The sequence below is a fragment of the Colias philodice genome, chromosome 19 (genome assembly GCF_061535455.1).
Source record: "Colias philodice isolate Cphi_HAF_F1 chromosome 19, ilColPhil1 Martin Lab GWU primary, whole genome shotgun sequence".
Taxonomy (NCBI): domain Eukaryota; kingdom Metazoa; phylum Arthropoda; class Insecta; order Lepidoptera; family Pieridae; genus Colias; species Colias philodice.
This window is the reverse complement of record NC_143104.1, coordinates 4,992,787-5,010,546: the sequence shown is the minus strand read 5'-3', so window position 1 is coordinate 5,010,546 and position 17,760 is coordinate 4,992,787. Positions and strand designations below refer to the sequence as shown.

General features: G+C 35.6%; 1 protein-coding gene across 3 annotated transcripts in view; it reads left to right on the top strand.

The window, feature by feature from the left end:
• Dhc64C (dynein heavy chain, cytoplasmic) overlaps positions 1 to 17,760 on the top strand; it is a 40,048-nt gene that overhangs the window by 15,422 nt on the left and 6,866 nt on the right. The window contains exons 37-81 of one of the 3 annotated variants that reach the window (XM_089707044.1): positions 74 to 256; positions 442 to 564; positions 731 to 890; positions 1,128 to 1,261; positions 1,413 to 1,536; positions 1,721 to 1,961; positions 2,155 to 2,269; positions 2,455 to 2,650; positions 2,863 to 2,951; positions 3,560 to 3,607; positions 4,171 to 4,280; positions 4,438 to 4,563; positions 4,649 to 4,826; positions 4,909 to 5,018; positions 5,111 to 5,228; positions 5,494 to 5,651; positions 5,880 to 6,096; positions 6,283 to 6,442; positions 6,680 to 6,867; positions 7,050 to 7,176; positions 7,396 to 7,544; positions 7,838 to 8,031; positions 8,288 to 8,433; positions 8,517 to 8,632; positions 8,794 to 8,985; positions 9,189 to 9,350; positions 9,810 to 9,919; positions 10,070 to 10,223; positions 10,599 to 10,807; positions 11,361 to 11,520; positions 11,636 to 11,737; positions 11,820 to 11,919; positions 13,427 to 13,625; positions 14,560 to 14,677; positions 14,770 to 14,985; positions 15,079 to 15,234; positions 15,313 to 15,486; positions 15,566 to 15,730; positions 15,818 to 15,954; positions 16,026 to 16,186; positions 16,282 to 16,424; positions 16,515 to 16,583; positions 16,669 to 16,842; positions 17,031 to 17,257; positions 17,584 to 17,752. In XM_089707044.1, coding sequence (XP_089563170.1) covers positions 74 to 256; positions 442 to 564; positions 731 to 890; positions 1,128 to 1,261; positions 1,413 to 1,536; positions 1,721 to 1,961; positions 2,155 to 2,269; positions 2,455 to 2,650; positions 2,863 to 2,951; positions 3,560 to 3,607; positions 4,171 to 4,280; positions 4,438 to 4,563; positions 4,649 to 4,826; positions 4,909 to 5,018; positions 5,111 to 5,228; positions 5,494 to 5,651; positions 5,880 to 6,096; positions 6,283 to 6,442; positions 6,680 to 6,867; positions 7,050 to 7,176; positions 7,396 to 7,544; positions 7,838 to 8,031; positions 8,288 to 8,433; positions 8,517 to 8,632; positions 8,794 to 8,985; positions 9,189 to 9,350; positions 9,810 to 9,919; positions 10,070 to 10,223; positions 10,599 to 10,807; positions 11,361 to 11,520; positions 11,636 to 11,737; positions 11,820 to 11,919; positions 13,427 to 13,625; positions 14,560 to 14,677; positions 14,770 to 14,985; positions 15,079 to 15,234; positions 15,313 to 15,486; positions 15,566 to 15,730; positions 15,818 to 15,954; positions 16,026 to 16,186; positions 16,282 to 16,424; positions 16,515 to 16,583; positions 16,669 to 16,842; positions 17,031 to 17,257; positions 17,584 to 17,752 — 6,807 coding nt within the window. Of the gene's footprint in view, positions 1 to 73; positions 257 to 441; positions 565 to 730; positions 891 to 1,127; positions 1,262 to 1,412; positions 1,537 to 1,720; positions 1,962 to 2,154; positions 2,270 to 2,454; positions 2,651 to 2,862; positions 2,952 to 3,559; positions 3,608 to 4,170; positions 4,281 to 4,437; positions 4,564 to 4,648; positions 4,827 to 4,908; positions 5,019 to 5,110; positions 5,229 to 5,493; positions 5,652 to 5,879; positions 6,097 to 6,282; positions 6,443 to 6,679; positions 6,868 to 7,049; positions 7,177 to 7,395; positions 7,545 to 7,837; positions 8,032 to 8,287; positions 8,434 to 8,516; positions 8,633 to 8,793; positions 8,986 to 9,188; positions 9,351 to 9,809; positions 9,920 to 10,069; positions 10,224 to 10,598; positions 10,808 to 11,360; positions 11,521 to 11,635; positions 11,738 to 11,819; positions 11,920 to 12,388; positions 12,585 to 13,426; positions 13,626 to 14,559; positions 14,678 to 14,769; positions 14,986 to 15,078; positions 15,235 to 15,312; positions 15,487 to 15,565; positions 15,731 to 15,817; positions 15,955 to 16,025; positions 16,187 to 16,281; positions 16,425 to 16,514; positions 16,584 to 16,668; positions 16,843 to 17,030; positions 17,258 to 17,583; positions 17,753 to 17,760 lie in introns of all 3 variants that reach the window. The other 2 variants (XM_089707045.1, XM_089707046.1) reach the window with 2 other exon arrangements.

The following is a 17,760-nucleotide window of genomic DNA, read 5'->3' as shown; positions in this document are numbered from 1 at the left end:
TTCAAGCTAAGATGCACTTTGTATAATCTGCTAAACAAAATACAGAATGTTAATATGAATAAAATGTTTACAGGCTCAAATAGTGGTGCTAGCAGTTCAAATTCTCTGGTCGGAAGATGTGGACGCAGCCTTAACTGGCGGCGGTGGAGATGGACTCAAACGCGTGTTGGCTCATGTTGAGAACATGCTTAATATTCTTGCGGATTCTGTGCTGCAAGAACAACCTGCTCTTAGGAGAAGGAAGCTGGAACATTTGGTGAGTTTTGTACAATTTTATAGCATTTTTTAGCCCTAAGAACGAAAGTATCTGTGATTTTAAAATGTACGAATATATTTGAACGATAAAAGCATAACGGAACCTGTAAATCAAATAAGAAAACAACGTTTTCACTGTCTAATTTAAAAAAAAATCGTACATTAAAAATAAGTATATCTCTCTAGATCAACGAGTTCGTACACAAGCGTACAGTTACACGTCGCCTGATCGCGTCTGACGTCACCAGCCCTCGCTCTTTCGAATGGCTGTGCGAGATGCGCTTCTACTTCGATCCTAGGAACAATGATGTGAGTTAATGCTTAAAAAATATATTGTCCAACTGTATTATATTGTTGGAAAATTTATTTCAATTAACTTTTTAATTGAACGTAAAAAAATCTTTATGCATAATTTTCTCATTTCATGTCATCAAATAATAAAGAAGATATTTTAATAGAATAAATTGTTATCCAGGTACTACAACAACTTACAATCCACATGGCTAACGCGAAGTTCCTGTACGGTTTCGAGTACCTCGGTGTGCAAGACCGTTTGGTTCAAACTCCGCTCACAGATAGATGTTACTTGACCATGACGCAGGCTCTTGAAGCTAGACTCGGTGGTTCACCGTTCGGTATGTATAATATTTCATTTATATTCATTTATTGTCGTTATAATAAATTCGGGCATAATTTGCCCGTGACTAGTAATTTTTACAATTCGAGCTATTTCCTCACACTTCTCTCTTTACAAAAGGTAAACACATATTATATTGTAGCGAAAATGAATAGGTAATAAGATAAAGCATGCTTTATTATAATAATTAATTGATTTTCGTGTTCATAAAAGCTTATAATTCATTTTATTCTAGGTCCCGCTGGTACGGGTAAAACGGAGTCGGTAAAAGCTTTGGGTAACCAGCTGGGTCGCTTCGTGTTGGTGTTCAACTGCGACGAAACGTTTGACTTCCAAGCTATGGGTAGAATTTTCGTCGGTCTCTGTCAAGTAAGTACCAATTTAGAAGCATATTTTTTAAACATCTATAAGAATCAGTTAACGTTATTGAAATATTGTTTTTAATAGCATGAATTACTATATCATCCTTTAGAATAGTTATGGATATACATACATAGATAAAAACGTTATCTTTTATTAGGTGGGTGCTTGGGGTTGCTTCGACGAGTTCAATCGTCTAGAGGAGAGAATGTTGTCTGCTGTGTCGCAACAAGTTCAAACCATTCAGGAGGCGCTAAAGAGTCACCAAGAGGGAGACAATACAAGTAATAAGTTTTAAATGAAGTTACATCTTTATACATAAAACTGCACAAATCAGTGACGACACTTTTTGTTATTCTTCTGTCTTACGGAATGAAATAAATAACGAAACATATGAATTAATCTTAATTTTTTACTTAGGCAATCAATCCAACCATTATATTAATACTATACTAACCATATTTGCAGCAAAATCAATCACAGTGGAACTTGTCGGCAAACAAGTACGCGTGAGCCAAGACATGGCGATATTCATCACCATGAACCCTGGATATGCTGGTCGTTCCAACTTGCCGGATAACCTCAAGAAGCTGTTCCGCAGTCTCGCCATGACCACGCCCGATAGGCAGCTGATTGCTGAGGTGATGCTGTTCAGCCAAGGTTTCCGCACTGCGGAGAAGCTGGCCTGCAAGATTGTGCCGTTCTTCAAGTGAGTGAAGGGATACTATGGAAAGGAAACCCGAAGAGATACTACTATGGGGATCATTTTCAGGGGAAAATATTATGTATTGTGCTTGCAACTTAATTATTATGCATATTACTTGGTTTTTATCAACTTATACCAATGTTAAGAATAAGAGAACATCAAACGGTAATATTATATATATATAACTTTTTCACAGGTTGTGCGATGAACAATTGTCTAATCAATCTCACTACGACTTCGGTTTGCGTGCACTTAAATCTGTACTCGTGTCCGCTGGTAATGTGAAACGTGATCGTATTCAGAAAATCAAGGTATGTAAAATTCCATAATGTTTATGTAACTACATAACTTTTTCTTCTATTATTATTTTATCACATTTTTTTTGGCAAATAAAAAAATTCATTTCGTTTTTGTGTACGACTAGATTACTTATCTAGACTATTTTAATTTATCCTTAAATAGCTAGCAAAGTACATATAACATTTTCATTCTTTAGGAGAATCTAAGAGAACGCGGAACTGAAGTACCAGACGAAGCTTCAATAGCAGAGTCTTTGCCGGAACAAGACATTCTGATCCAGTCAGTGTGCGAAACAATGGTGCCGAAGTTGGTGGCTGAAGATATTCCACTGCTGTTCTCTCTGCTTAATGATGTGTTCCCTAATGTTGGATATACTAGAGCTGAAATGACCGGTAACATTCTTACGGAAAATTTTTTGAACACATATTTCTAAATCAAATGTATCTCAGTTGTTTCGAAACTTAACATCATGAATATTTCAATGATTATAAAAATGGCAATGAACTACCTTACTAATCAGATAAATTTTCACATTAATGCAAAAAATTATCTCTACTTAATAAATCCTTCACGATATTAATAAATTAATCTTTTGTATCAATAGGTCTTAAAAATGAAATTCGTGCCGTATGCGCTGAAGAATTCCTTGTCTGTGGTGAGGGAGATGAACAAGGAACAACTTGGATGGAGAAGGTAAATTGTTTTATTAATTACCTGATAATTATTGAAACACTTCTAATTAATTAACTCTAAATGCTAAGTTTAATGATATTAACAAATTTAAATAACCAGGAAAATCAACTGCTGCTGCACATGTTTATATTTTTTTCATAAAATAAGTTATTCATGATCATAACATGATAACACGTGCATCATAATCAGGTGTTGGTCAAAACCGCATTTACATCATTTATACAAATATTCGTTTATATATAAATAACTCGTATTCAATTTATTTATTAATTTTAACAATTTCATTACATTTTATATTCATTACTGATCTAAACATGTAAAGTTATTTGAATATTTATTGTAGTCATAGTAAATAGTAAGAAAAATATCAGTAACGAATATAGAACGCAATTCTAGCATGCATACGTACTTATACCGGTATCGGGTACTACACGTTTAAAATGAGAATAGGATGATCTTTTCCTCGATTTTTTACACCAAAAACTTTCGCGATATAGACATAAAACTGTCGGTCTTTGGCTAGACATCATCTCATCTTATTCTTACTTTAACCGTGTCGTACGTGAGTGTGAATGTATGCGTTTCCATGCTAACCCGATGGTACGTAGAGACGCAGCGCGGCCTCTCGGGCGCAACACAGCACCTGGATCGAAAAGGTCAGTGCGATGTGACCTCAGAACTTCTCCAGATATATCTTCTTTTATCAATGTGTGTCATATTTCGCACGTCTTGTCTTGCTCGATGTTTTTACTGTGTGGTATCTTTCAGTCTTTTTGGTTTAGTGACATCCCTATCGTGTAGATCACTTTCATTTGCACGCAATTTTTTTATCCTGCGAAATTGAACATTTTTTAAACATAAGACACAAATGTTACTACTACATTTTAAATTATCTCTATATGTTAAACACTTGTAAACACATTTTCAGCCATAAATTTGGGTCATTCAACTTTCGAGCACTCTTCATGTCACATCACACGCATAACACAGAACATTTTGCACATATTTTTCTATATTTTTGTTTGTTAGTCGCAAGTTGTTTGTATTTTATTTGCAGATATCAAATTTGTTTCTTTTACGGCTTCATACCTTCGTTGTTCGCATTTTCTTGTACTACAATGGGCAAAAATGTTGATTATATAATGTAATTAGGAGTTTTGATTTTATCAGAATGAACTGACAATTTGTGTTATTTAATTTAATAATGGTTTTTATATAGGTTCTGCAACTGTATCAAATCTGCAAACTCAATCATGGTCTGATGATGGTAGGACCATCAGGAAGCGGAAAATCTACAGCATGGCGTGTATTGTTGAAAGCTTTAGAACGGTAAGCAAATATAGAAATTAATTATATTGATAAATTTTTGAATGATAAGGAGTGAGCAAATGAAGAACTATAGATGTAAAAAAATTACCCACATTTATTTGCTTCATCCAAAGTCACTAAATGATATGGAAAATATTTTAAATTCTATTTTTTACAGGTTTGAAGGTGTAGAGGGCGTAGCTCATGTAATCGATCCTAAAGCAATGTCAAAGGAAACGCTGTATGGTGTTCTGGATCCTAACACTCGTGAATGGACTGACGGATTATTCACTCATATACTCAGGTAACATTACGTTAGAAACTTGAAAATACTTTTCTTTAACACTATGAGTTTCATAACTAATATTTATTAATATGAATGTTTTTAGAAAAATCATCGACAACGTGCGAGGTGAAATAAATAAACGCCAATGGATCATATTTGACGGTGATGTCGACCCTGAGTGGGTAGAAAATCTTAACTCCGTATTAGATGACAATAAACTGCTAACACTACCAAATGGTGAACGTTTGTCTTTACCGCCGAATGTGCGCGTCATGTTTGAGGTTAGTAAAGTAAATTTTTAGTTTCATGTCTTGTCTTTTCTATTTATAGAAGTAAATAATGTTTTATTGTTATGTTCTATAGGTCCAAGATCTGAAGTACGCTACCCTTGCCACAGTTTCACGTTGTGGTATGGTCTGGTTCTCGCAGGATGTCCTCACAACGGAAATGATCTTTGAGAACTACCTCCTAAGGTAAGTCACTACACATTTTTTAGACCTTTACTAATTGTCATTTATAAGTTTTAAATATTATGATGATATTTATTTATTTAATTATTTGTTAGGTTGAGAAATATTCCATTAGAAGATGGAGAAGAGGACTCATTCAGTATCGTAATGGCAGCACCATCAGCTGGCGGTGATCAGAATGCTACTGAAAACATTTTGTCACCAGCTTTACAGGTATTGTACATTGTTTATTTTATTTTCTTCAATTCTAGATTAAATGTGTTTTTTCACAGGATAAATACATTCAGGAGAATTTCGTGCATAATACACTTCGAAAAGCACGAACGACGAACATGAACGATATCAATTTTATACATATTCAAACAATTTCGCATGTATATAATCGATATTTATTTTTGACTATGTTGTTGCAAAAGTACATTTATAATACATATTAATACATTCTAAAAAATTACGTGCTTCACTTTCCAATATTTAGACGCAACGCGATGTAGCAGCAATTCTTCAACCACTGTTCTACGGCGATGGCCTCGTGGTCAAGTGTCTGGAACGCGCCGTGTCGCTCGATCACATTATGGACTTCACCAGGCATCGCGCTCTGTCATCATTGCATTCCATGCTTAATCGTGGAGTCAGGTAATATAAAAATGTTCAGCTATGGGTTATGATATTAAGGGCTAGTATCAGAATTTCTGATTATTTATAGTTGTCAATTAAAAAAGTGTTCCATGCATATGCATAATTTACATAAAAAGCGTCCAATAGTGACTTTATCGTCAAGTGGTGAAACTGGCCCTTAGAACGATAAATTTTAGAATTTTTCGAATCGTTATTAGCTTTATTCAACATTTTTCATGTTTACAGGAACATTCTGGCATACAATCGCCAACACCCTGACTTCCCCATAACAAATGATCAACTTGAAGCTTATGTACCGAAATGGCTTGTATATTCTTTGCTATGGTCCTTCGCCGGAGATGCCAAACTTAAAGACCGAAATGAATTGGGAGATTTCATTCGATCTGCCAGCACCATGTTGCTACCCAACTGTGGTGCCAATCAGCATATTATTGACTTCGAGGTATACAAAAATCACATTCCCTAATAACTAAGTATATATAAAAATTCACCAATTTCGTAATAGACTGTTAAATAAATTGAAAAACTTACAATCTTGCTTCCTAATTTCTCTTTAACGTTTTGCCGATATTATTATTCCCCTAAAGTAATTGCAATATTTCATTGCTCTAAATTTTAAATATCCCAGGTCTCGATAACCGGCGAATGGGTACCGTGGTCAGCAAAGGTTCCACAAATAGAGGTGGAAACGCATAAAGTGGCCGCACCCGACGTGGTCGTGCCCACACTCGATACTGTGCGACACGAGTCACTGCTGTACACCTGGTTGGCTGAACATAAACCGCTTGGTAAGTACAATAAATGACAAAATTATATGTATAATTTTGCTGAGTAAAATAACTAAAAATGTCCGAGTAACGGAACATTAGCAGTCATTTAAATTAGCACCTTATTTCGTGGTAGTAGTGTTCAAAATCTATTGTATATGTATATGAATATTAGAAAACTCTGCCTTTGTAAGGCAGAGTATTGCATTGGACAATTTTAATGCATCTTAAAAAAAATCAATAATATTTATTTAACAGTACTTTGCGGTCCACCCGGGTCGGGTAAGACAATGACGCTATTCTCGGCCCTCCGTGCTCTGCCTGATATGGAAGTGGTCGGTCTTAACTTCTCTTCGGCCACCACTCCAGAACTACTGCTCAAGACCTTTGATCATTACTGCGAGTATAGGAAGACTCCTAATGGTGTTGTGCTGGCGCCAGTACAGGTAAAAATAAATAATATTATTTTACAGTGAAAAAGTAGTGTTCTGAACATTTACGTTATGAATCAATAGTAATTAATTGAATAGAAATAAGTGAAAATCAATAATCAACCAGTTATTATTTTTGCATTCTTTGTGACTTTACGTATTTTTTATTGCTTAAATTGTATTTCTTTTTAACATAGCTGGGCAAATGGTTGGTACTCTTCTGTGACGAAATCAACTTGCCCGATATGGATCAATATGGAACTCAACGTGTTATTTCCTTCTTGAGACAACTGCTGGAACACAAAGGATTCTATAGAGCCAGTGGTATGAATAAGTAATAACTATCCAAAACTTAGCCTTAACTTTTTAATCGGAACAGAACTAGCCTTAACAGAATATAAATAAGATTTTCTATGTAAACTGCAGTACTTTAAAAGTATATCTTGTTTCTTTTACTTATTATATAATTTTTTTAAAAGTGCCAAAATAGAGCCAATTATTTAAAAAAGTGCAACTATTTTAGTTTTTAACTATGTTTTATAGACCACTCGTGGGTGCACTTGGAACGCATACAGTTTGTTGGCGCGTGTAACCCGCCTACTGACCCTGGACGTAAACCGCTCTCTCATCGTCTGTTGCGACATGTGCCAGTCATTTATGTCGACTATCCTGGAGAAACTTCTCTTGAACAGGTAAGCTGGAGAAATAAATTATACTTTTATTGATGGAACAAAATATATTACAAATCGTCTGTTCAGAATAAATATTTCACTTAAAGATAGGCATTATATAATCACACTTAGACCAATACTTGACTTACTTACGGTGCACAGTTAGTACAATAATAGTGAAAGAACAATACGAACTACATAACTTATTCTATCTCTTCCTCATATCCTTTATTGCAGATTGCATCTAAGTTCTGACACCGCCTTTTTTTGTTTTTTTTTTTTTACATTTCAATTAATTCATCTTAATTCCCCAGATCTACGGCACATTCACGCGTGCAATGCTGCGTATGCAGCCCGCACTACGCGGTTACGCGGAACCGCTGACGCAAGCGATGGTGAAGTTATACCTCGCGTCGCAGGAACGCTTCACGCAGGATATGCAGCCGCACTACGTGTACTCGCCTAGAGAAATGACGAGATGGGTGCGCGGTATATGCGAAGCTATAAGGTAGGAACGAAACTTTACAAGCTTACTTCAACTATATCATAATGGTCCGGAAATGTATTTTGATACAATTTGAACTTATATCAAAACTTTTCATTTCAGAATACAGTAATTATATGTTATATTTTTTTTAAATCTTATAATTTCTTTAATAGTTATTAAAATTCGGGCAAATGATTGTGTGATATTGTGAACTAAAAAGTTATTCCATGTTTTGTAGCTAGCTATATAATATGAACCATTTGTTGTTATGTTTCAGACCCCTGGACAACCTCTCGGTTGAGGGTCTTGTACGCCTGTGGGCTCACGAAGCGTTGCGTCTATTCCAAGACAGACTTGTGGATGACGTCGAGCGACAATGGACCGATGAAAACATTGATACCGTCGCTATGAGATTCTTCCCAGGTACTTACTTATACTAATAACAATATTTGTTTTTTTTTTGTTGAAGTTGTAATATTGTAATTATAAAATTATCTTCTTTACAGGAATAAACAGAGAACAAGCTCTTGAAAGACCAATTCTGTACAGTAACTGGTTAAGCAAAGATTATATACCTGTCCAAAGGGATCAACTACGCGAATACGTTAAAGCTAGGTTGAAGGTAAATTTATTGCATTTGATTATGTTCTCCATAAAAAAAATGTTATGAAGTTATAAATGTTACTAAATAAGTTTTCAATACAATTGAATACAATATGAAATGAGTATCTTTACAATTTATTTTAATTAAATTTTAAACATCAATCAATGCTTTAAAAATAGGTGTTCTACGAAGAAGAGTTGGACGTTCCACTTGTATTATTCGACGAAGTTCTAGAACACGTGTTGCGTATCGACCGTATCTTCCGCCAGCCCCAAGGACATCTGCTGCTTATCGGAGTTTCCGGTGCTGGTAAAACTACCCTCAGTCGTTTTGTCGCCTGGATGAATGGACTCAGCATCTTCCAGATTAAGGTAAACAATATAAAACAATAAGATTTATAGTTTACCAAAGTCATCTTAAAAGTTTAGTTTCAACTATTTCCCGAAAATATTTTCCTTTCAGCTTGTTCATTTTTTTTTTTTTTTGAGTTTTAACTATTTCCGTATACACCAAAAACACTTATTTCAGTGTCAGTATATTTTTATTTGATTTAATCATGTGTCCTAACTTTTAGGTCCATAACAAATACACCGGTGCAGACTTCGACGAAGATTTACGTTCAGTACTGCGCCGAGCTGGATGCCGCGATGAGAAAGTTGCCTTTATCCTTGATGAGTCTAATGTTTTGGATAGCGGCTTCCTTGAGAGAATGAACACGCTTCTTGCTAATGGAGAAGTAAGCTTTATGTTTTATTTATAACTAAAGTTCTGTCACACCCCGGACACTCCATACAAAATTATCGTTTTGACAGTCATACTGTAGAGACTACAAATGTGTGTGTTAACGCTTTATGGTTGGCACATTTGTGACTAGCGTAAAAAAAAATTCGCGTTTTTCTGATGAAATACATCCGTAAACAGCACAATATCTAACCATTTTCTACGAAAAACGATAATCACAAATCCAAAATAATAAAATTACTTTAAGTCAATTTGATTAATGTTGTCAATCTTCGTTACGTATCGTCCTTGCAGAAAAATGTGGCCCATTTTTAGCCTGATCGTGCGGGGTGAGGTAAGTGTTTAATTTTGGCGGGAGGCGGAGAGTGTCCGTTCTGTAGCGTTTCTGTGGTTCTGTTATATACGTAACAATTGCTATGGATACAATAAAAATGATCATTGTGTACTTTTTCAGGTTCCTGGCTTGTTCGAAGGTGATGAATTTGCAGCTCTCATGACTCAGTGCAAAGAGGGCGCGCAAAGGGAAGGACTTATGTTGGACTCCAATGATGAGTTGTATAAATGGTAAGATGATATTTGACAACATCTTACAAACTTATCTATATTTTAAAAACATATTGCTTCTGTCCTTTAAATAGCTTGGTGTAAGAAAATGTCTTTCTTAAAATCATAACACAGTATAGTACAAAAAAAAATATTGTCATTCTCATATAGGTTCACTGGTCAAGTCATGCGCAATTTGCACGTAGTATTCACAATGAATCCATCCTCCGAGGGTCTGAAGGACCGTGCGGCAACCTCGCCTGCGCTGTTCAACCGTTGTGTGCTCAACTGGTTCGGTGACTGGAGCGATTCAGCTCTATTCCAGGTAGAAATTTCTTGCAATCGTTAAAAAGTCCCTAAAAACCTAAAAACCCCAAAATAATAATTTATAATAATATTTAAAAAAATTGAACCGCCTGCAAATTGTCAGAACTAGACAACATGTGAACGGGACCAATCAGAAGGCTTTCAAATAAAAAATCACTAAATTTCTGAGCTACATAACAAACCCAAAAAATACAGCCGAATTACCGGTTGTCAAAGTTTAACATGTGCATACTTCATATTATAATATGGTAACTGTGTGTTAATAGTTACAGTAAAATTTACATTTAAATCACCATTTCAAAATAATTTTGGATTGATAAATAAACTTCCCTAATAATAAATTGTACAAAACTAATATGGGCATCTACACCAGGTCGGCAAAGAGTTCACGACCCGCATGGACCTGGACTCCTCGGACTACGTGCCACCGGACTTATTCCCGGCGGCGTGCGGTGAGATCGGCGCACGACCGTCTCAACGTGACGCGGTCGTCAACGCGTGCGTGTACGTGCATCAGACACTCCACCGCGCTAACGCACGACTTGCTAAACGGGCAAACCGCACTATGGCTATCACGCCCAGGTATGATACTATAATTGAGAAAATTGTATGAATCGTTATTGACGAAAATCATGATAACATATAATATTATGATCGAATAGACTTCTGAAATAGTAAAACACTGTGTTTTTTCTATACATACAAACAGACAAAAATTCTAAAAACTATATTTTTGGCTTCGATATCTATTGTAGATTACGCCCCAAGTATACTATCTTCTTCTTCTTATATATAAAAATGAATCGCAAAATGTGTTGGTAAGCGCATAACTCGAGAACGGCTGAACCGATTTCGATAATTCTTTTTTTATTACATTCCTTGAAGCACGAGGATGGTTTTTATGTAGAGAAAACGTAAATATGTACCACGGGCGAAGCCGGGGCGGACCGCTAGTAATTAATAAAAATATTCAATGTACAGTTTTGCATTTCCTACGATTTTATTATATGTATAGATTGAATTAGAAGATTTAAAAACGATTAGTCTTATTGAGATAACCCCATCGTAAAATTACTGTTATACAGATGATTTTTAAACGATTCTGTATAAAACTAACATTATTTGTTGTTACCAGACATTACTTAGACTTCATCCAACAAATGGTAAAACTTTACTCTGAGAAACGCGCGGACCTAGAGGAGCAGCAGTTGCATCTCAACGTTGGTCTGGGCAAAATTGCCGAGACTGTCGAACAAGTTGAAGAAATGCAAAAGAGTCTTGCTGTGAAATCACAAGTAGGTATTTTATATATTTAACCAATTTTTTTAAACATATTCTTTTACTAGGAAACTGAGTGATGTGTGGCTGGACAAATTCCCAATTAAATAAATTTAAACGTATTTATTACAGGAACTGCAAGCTAAGAATGAAGCCGCCAACGCAAAACTTAAACAAATGGTTAAAGATCAGCAAGAAGCTGAAAAGAAGAAAGTTGAAAGTCAAGAAATTCAGGTTCTTTACAAAATCCTTCTTTTTACTTTTTGCCACAGTTTTTGTAATAAATATTTATATTATTGTACTTGTGATAATTCAGGTCGCTTTAGAGAAACAAACTAAGGAAATAGAAGAAAAGCGTAAAGATGTAATGGCGGATCTTGCTCAAGTGGAACCAGCTGTCATTGAAGCGCAAAACGGTTTGATTCTTTTTATTTGCTATAACCCCGTAGTTATCCCAATTGTTAATATTTGTATTCGATTTTTGATACACATATTCGTTTATTATTTGAAAATTGGATGCTCAAAATTTATTGAATTTCCTTGCTAATATTGAACAGTTTGTCATCTATAGAGTTTCTGTATAATGTGTGTGTCCCCTAACTATAATTAGTTATGGCAAACTCAAACATGTGCCTAATCCTCATGTCACAGAAATTTTTTTTTTTTATGTTTTGTTCATTATTTTCATATTTTCTTATAAAGTACTGTAACGTTTGCCGATGCAGTGTGCCAATTGAAATAATGATCATTCGAAACTTCTAGCTAGACATTAATGCACGATATTCAACTTGTGAATTATTTATAATACTTAATCCGTGTAAAAAAGGAATGCCGAATCCGTAGCGATATATATAGTATTAAGTAACTGAAGACGATCCCAAACAGCGGTACGGTCGATCAAGAAACAACAGTTAGTCGAAGTGAGGTCGATGGCCAACCCGCCGTCCGTGGTGAAAATGGCCCTGGAGTCGATCTGCACGCTGTTGGGCGAGAGGGGCGACACGTGGAAGGGCATCCGCTCCGTGGTCATGAAGGACAACTTCATTTCCACTATAGTTAACTTCGAGACTGAGAACATCACGTTAGTGTCGCATTGTTTTGGGCGCGGAGGTTGCACGGTGCAATGGATTTACACGCTTTTACACTACCCTCAACTTAAATGTGGACATAGGAGCTATCTTTGAAAATTATATATGGCTTACATTTTTAAAGTGTGCTCCCGTGTTACTGAGCTTTGATTATTATCAATAATGACGACGTCTTAAGTACACATTACTTGATAAAAACAAAAAAAAAATACTTTATAGTAATGCCGTGAAATCTCCGTACTGCATAATAATCAAATGAAGGAAATGTAACTTAATCGTAGAATGATCACGTAGATAGCAAGCGTTTATTTCGTGTTCCTCAGTCTCATATTTATTGGCAAAAACATAATATTAGCGTACTTAGTGCATTGAATGATGTCATGTTAGAATTGAATGTCGTAACGATTAACTAAAATCCTAGTATTATATCCTTTTATTATTTAGTGTAAGACTATTATTTTCTATCACACTTGAATGAAAGTTATGATTTATTAGAAGATAATTTCGATATTGTATATACGCTACGCTTGCTCGCATATGTGACTGTTGTTATTGATGTAAAAATGAATAACGCTGTAAACACAATGTATAATCGGCATCCTCGTAAGGCGCACTAATAACCCGATAATGTCGTGACTAACACCGCTGAGCATCGTCGTGAACGAACGTGAATAACAGACGTGTCCAATAATAATAATCGATATACGTGTTCCGTGTCATGATATAGCGAGAGAATAACGCCAGCCGCATGTGACACGGTCCGCTAAACCAGCTTTTTTGTTTCTCTCTTTTTGTCCTCTGTCGCTCTCGCTTGGTGGTGTGCGGCGCGATACAGCCGTGAAGTCGATAAAGAAGCAGCACCTAGTGGAGGTGCGCTCTATGGGCAACCCGCCCGCCATCGTCAAGGTGGCGCTCGAGTCCATCTGTCTGCTGCTCGGCGAGAACGCGACCGACTGGAAGGCCATCCGCGCGGTCATCATGCGCGAGAACTTCATCAACAGCATTGTCTCCAACTTTTCGACCGAGGATATCACGTGAGCACTGCCTAGAGAGCTTTATTACCTCGTCCTACCCTGGATATCCTACATGTCCCTCTTTTACTAGTGGTGGTTTGGTTATGCATGTTTGTTATTTATCGATCAGAAATTTTAAAAATTGTTACTTTCTATTTCTCAGATATACTGTTTATATTTTAAACTAAAATAAGATATAATGTGTGTGTTATAATAAAAGGAATTTAAATATATTTCCGATTGATAAGTAACAATAGTATTGTGTGATGTTGGTATGTTTCTTTTTTTATTTTGACGCTATTTGCTTGCTTGTTGCATGGTGTGTTTGCATTTTATAGTTTTAAGATGCTCAAAAAGAAGGCAGGTATTTTTAATTAATACAAAATATTAACTTTGAACTTTTTAAGCATTCATATTTTAACTGGATGTAGCATGTTTTGGATTTGATATCAAAATAAAATGGAGAAGTTACTAAACTATTCACACATAATAATATTCTCGCCGTGAATGGCCTTTTTAATTCCATTAAAATATAAAAACGAAAAAAGCAATAAATAAAGATTTTGCCACATTTACTCATTGAAATTTAGGTTGCATGAATGTATTTGCCAATAAATAATGTCCGTCCATTTTCCTTTTCTTTTTTTTGTTTTCTTAAGGTAAAAGGAGTTCGAAATCACCAATGGCAGTGAATCATTTGGCTTGTTTATTTTACGTTTAGTTTTATGTTTGCTATCTATTAATGTTATTCATGAGCATTGTTATTTTATTTGCTGCGTTTTTAGTGACGTCCATTTCATTTCCATATTTTTATTTTTTGGTTAGTGGAAATTTGCATGATTTATTTGATTTAATTTTTTAAATGGTTTTGGTTCAGTTGATGCACAATCATATTTTTTTTATTCATTTTTGTCATGATGAATAATATATTAATACAATTTACGCATATCGTTAGTGACGAAGTTCGTGAAAAGATGAAGACCAGATATTTGAGTAATCCGGATTATAACTTCGAGAAAGTTAACAGAGCCAGTATGGCTTGTGGTCCTATGGTGAAATGGGCCATTGCACAGGTGAGAAAAAGAGTTTTATGTGCATGTGCGTAATATACATACAGGAAGTATTAAATTAATGCAAAAAATTCCGAAATTATACCCTTTTATAGATTGAATACGCAGACATGTTGAAACGTGTTGAACCTTTGCGTAACGAGCTCCAAGCTTTGGAAGATCAAGCTCAAACGAATGTTAAAGCTGGCGATGAAGTGCGTGAATTAATAGCGCAACTGGAGAAATCTATTGCTTCATACAAGGAAGAGTATGCTCAATTAATCAGTCAAGCACAGGCTATAAAGACAGATCTTGAAAATGTCCAAGCGAAGGTAATTACATATTTAAAAAATGGTAACATATTTTTTTATGAAAAATTAAACTACATATATTGTTAATATTAAATATTCATTCGATGTTTCTAGGTGGACAGATCAATAGCTCTCTTGAAGAGTTTGGTAATAGAACGTGAGAGATGGGAATCCAGCTCGGAGACTTTCCGCTCTCAAATGAGCACTATTGTCGGTGATGTGCTGCTTTCTGCTGCGTTCATTACATATGGCGGATACTTCGATCAACATGTATGTTTATTTTCATTTTCTGTTCACATAATTTAAGGTATTTTTGTTTGAAGACTCTAATATGATGTTTTATTTCAGTACCGTCAAAACCTCTTCTCAACATGGACTGCTCATTTAGCGGCGGCTAATATTAAATACCGCCCAGAAATTGCTCGTACGGAATATCTCAGTAACCCAGATGAAAGGCTGCGTTGGCAGGCCAATGCATTGCCTACTGATGAGCTGTGCGTAGAGAATGCAATCATGTTGAAGGTAGTGTCCAACGATTATTTTATTTTAATGGCATAATAAATTCCAATACACTTCTTAATACAAAATGTCCTTTTTACAGCGCTTCAACCGCTACCCACTTATTATTGACCCGTCAGGTCAAGCTACAGAATTCATCATGCGAGAATTTAAAGATCGCAAGATTACAAAGACATCCTTCCTTGATGATTCATTCAGAAAGAACCTGGAATCTGCATTGCGTTTCGGTAATCCACTTTTGGTGCAGGTAAGAAAATAAAAATTAAACCTTTTTTTTAAACAACATCTTTAAAAAAAACATTTAAACAATACATTTTACTCTTAAAATTTTCAGGATGTAGAAAATTATGATCCAATTTTAAATCCAGTGTTGAATCGTGAATTACGTCGTACTGGCGGACGTGTGCTCATTACACTTGGAGATCAAGATATCGATTTGAGTCCTTCATTTGTTATATTCCTAAGTACCAGGTAAGAAGATAACCATAAACTTCCTTTTTATTTTTTTTAAAGAAAATACTCATCCACTCTGTAATTTTCAGAGATCCAACTGTTGAATTCCCACCGGACATGTGCTCTCGTGTCACTTTCGTTAACTTTACTGTTACGCGATCTTCATTACAATCACAGTGTCTGCACCGTGTATTAAAGGCTGAGAGACCTGACATTGATACCAAACGTTCAGATTTACTTAAATTGCAAGGTAAGTACAATGTTTTTAATAAATTCTAAAATGTATGGCTATTCTTTTGACTATAATTACAAAGAAATAATGTTAAATATACAATTTTATTTAAGGTGAATTCCATCTACGGTTGAGACAGCTAGAAAAGTCACTTCTTCAAGCCCTCAACGACGCTAAAGGCAAGATTCTGGATGACGATTCGGTTATCGCCACTCTAGAAACGCTCAAGAAAGAAGCAGATGACATTGGTCAGAAGGTAAATTTCAAAACTTAAACGATTATTAAATCAACAAAAGATATGTATTTTGATTTTGATATATTGTTTTTTTTTTATTATTGTTTCTAGGTGGAGGAAACCGACAAAGTAATTGGAGAAATTGAAACTGTTAGTCAACAATACTTACCATTGTCTCAAGTAAGTAACATTAGTTCATATAATTTAAACATAGCAATTAATCATTTTGAAGTTGGTATGTACTAAAATTATCATTTATTTTTAGGCTTGCAGCAGTATTTACTTCACAATGGAGTCGTTGCACCAAGTGCACTTCCTATATCAGTATTCATTGAAGATGTTCTTGGATATATTCAGTTCCGTTCTTATTTCGCCCGGTCTCAATGGACTTTCAGATTACACAGCACGTTTGAAGATTATTACGGATGAATTGTTTATTGTGAGTGAAACGTTTCAATACTATATTATTGAATAATTATGGCTTGTATTGTACTAACTTATTATTTGTGTGAACCTGAAAAGCAGGGGTAAAAGCTTCGAATAAGTCTCTTTTAGTTTGAAGATGTAAAGACATATTATTAATTTTTGTACCGAAATGTGTAATCAATTTTTTTTAATTAATTTCAGACTGTATACGAGCGTGTAGCCCGCGGTATGTTACACACGGACCGTCTTACATTCGCGCTGCTACTGTGTCGTATCCAACTGAAGGGTGCAGGTGCAGCGGATACTCTGGAGCGACAATTTGCTGTGTTCCTCCGCGGCCGAGAGGGCTTCGTGTCGTCTGGTGCTCATCCTCAGCTTGAGGCACTCACGCCACAACAACAGGAGGCTGCGGCTAGACTTAGTTCAAGGTAATTTTATAGTGATTTCTGCCACATTGATTGACGTTTGTTGCGATGTAGAAGTTTTTCTTTACTACCTCTACTATTATGAACTCGAAAGTTATTGAGAATTGATGGTGGTTAATCTTTTCGTCAAAATTTCGTTTCGATTTTTTTTTAGTGTTATTATTTGAATAAAACTTTTCACAGAGAACTCGATTGAAATGGCGTCTTTTATTTCGCGATTGAAACTAGTAAAATGTACTGGTTAAATAAAAATAAGATATTTTTATTCCAATTGGCCATCATTTATTATGTTTAGTGATTTACAAATTGCAACGTATTATTTTCAACAGACTGGTGGCATTCCGAAAGCTGCTTGATAAGGCGCAATCATTACCCGAGCTAGGAGCATGGCTGTCACAAGCAGCGCCCGAGCAGTGCGTGCCCACACTTTGGGACGCGGAGGCTGCGTCGCCGCCGCAACCGCACTCGCTGGCTATGTACCGCTTGCTGCTTATACAGGTGAGTGC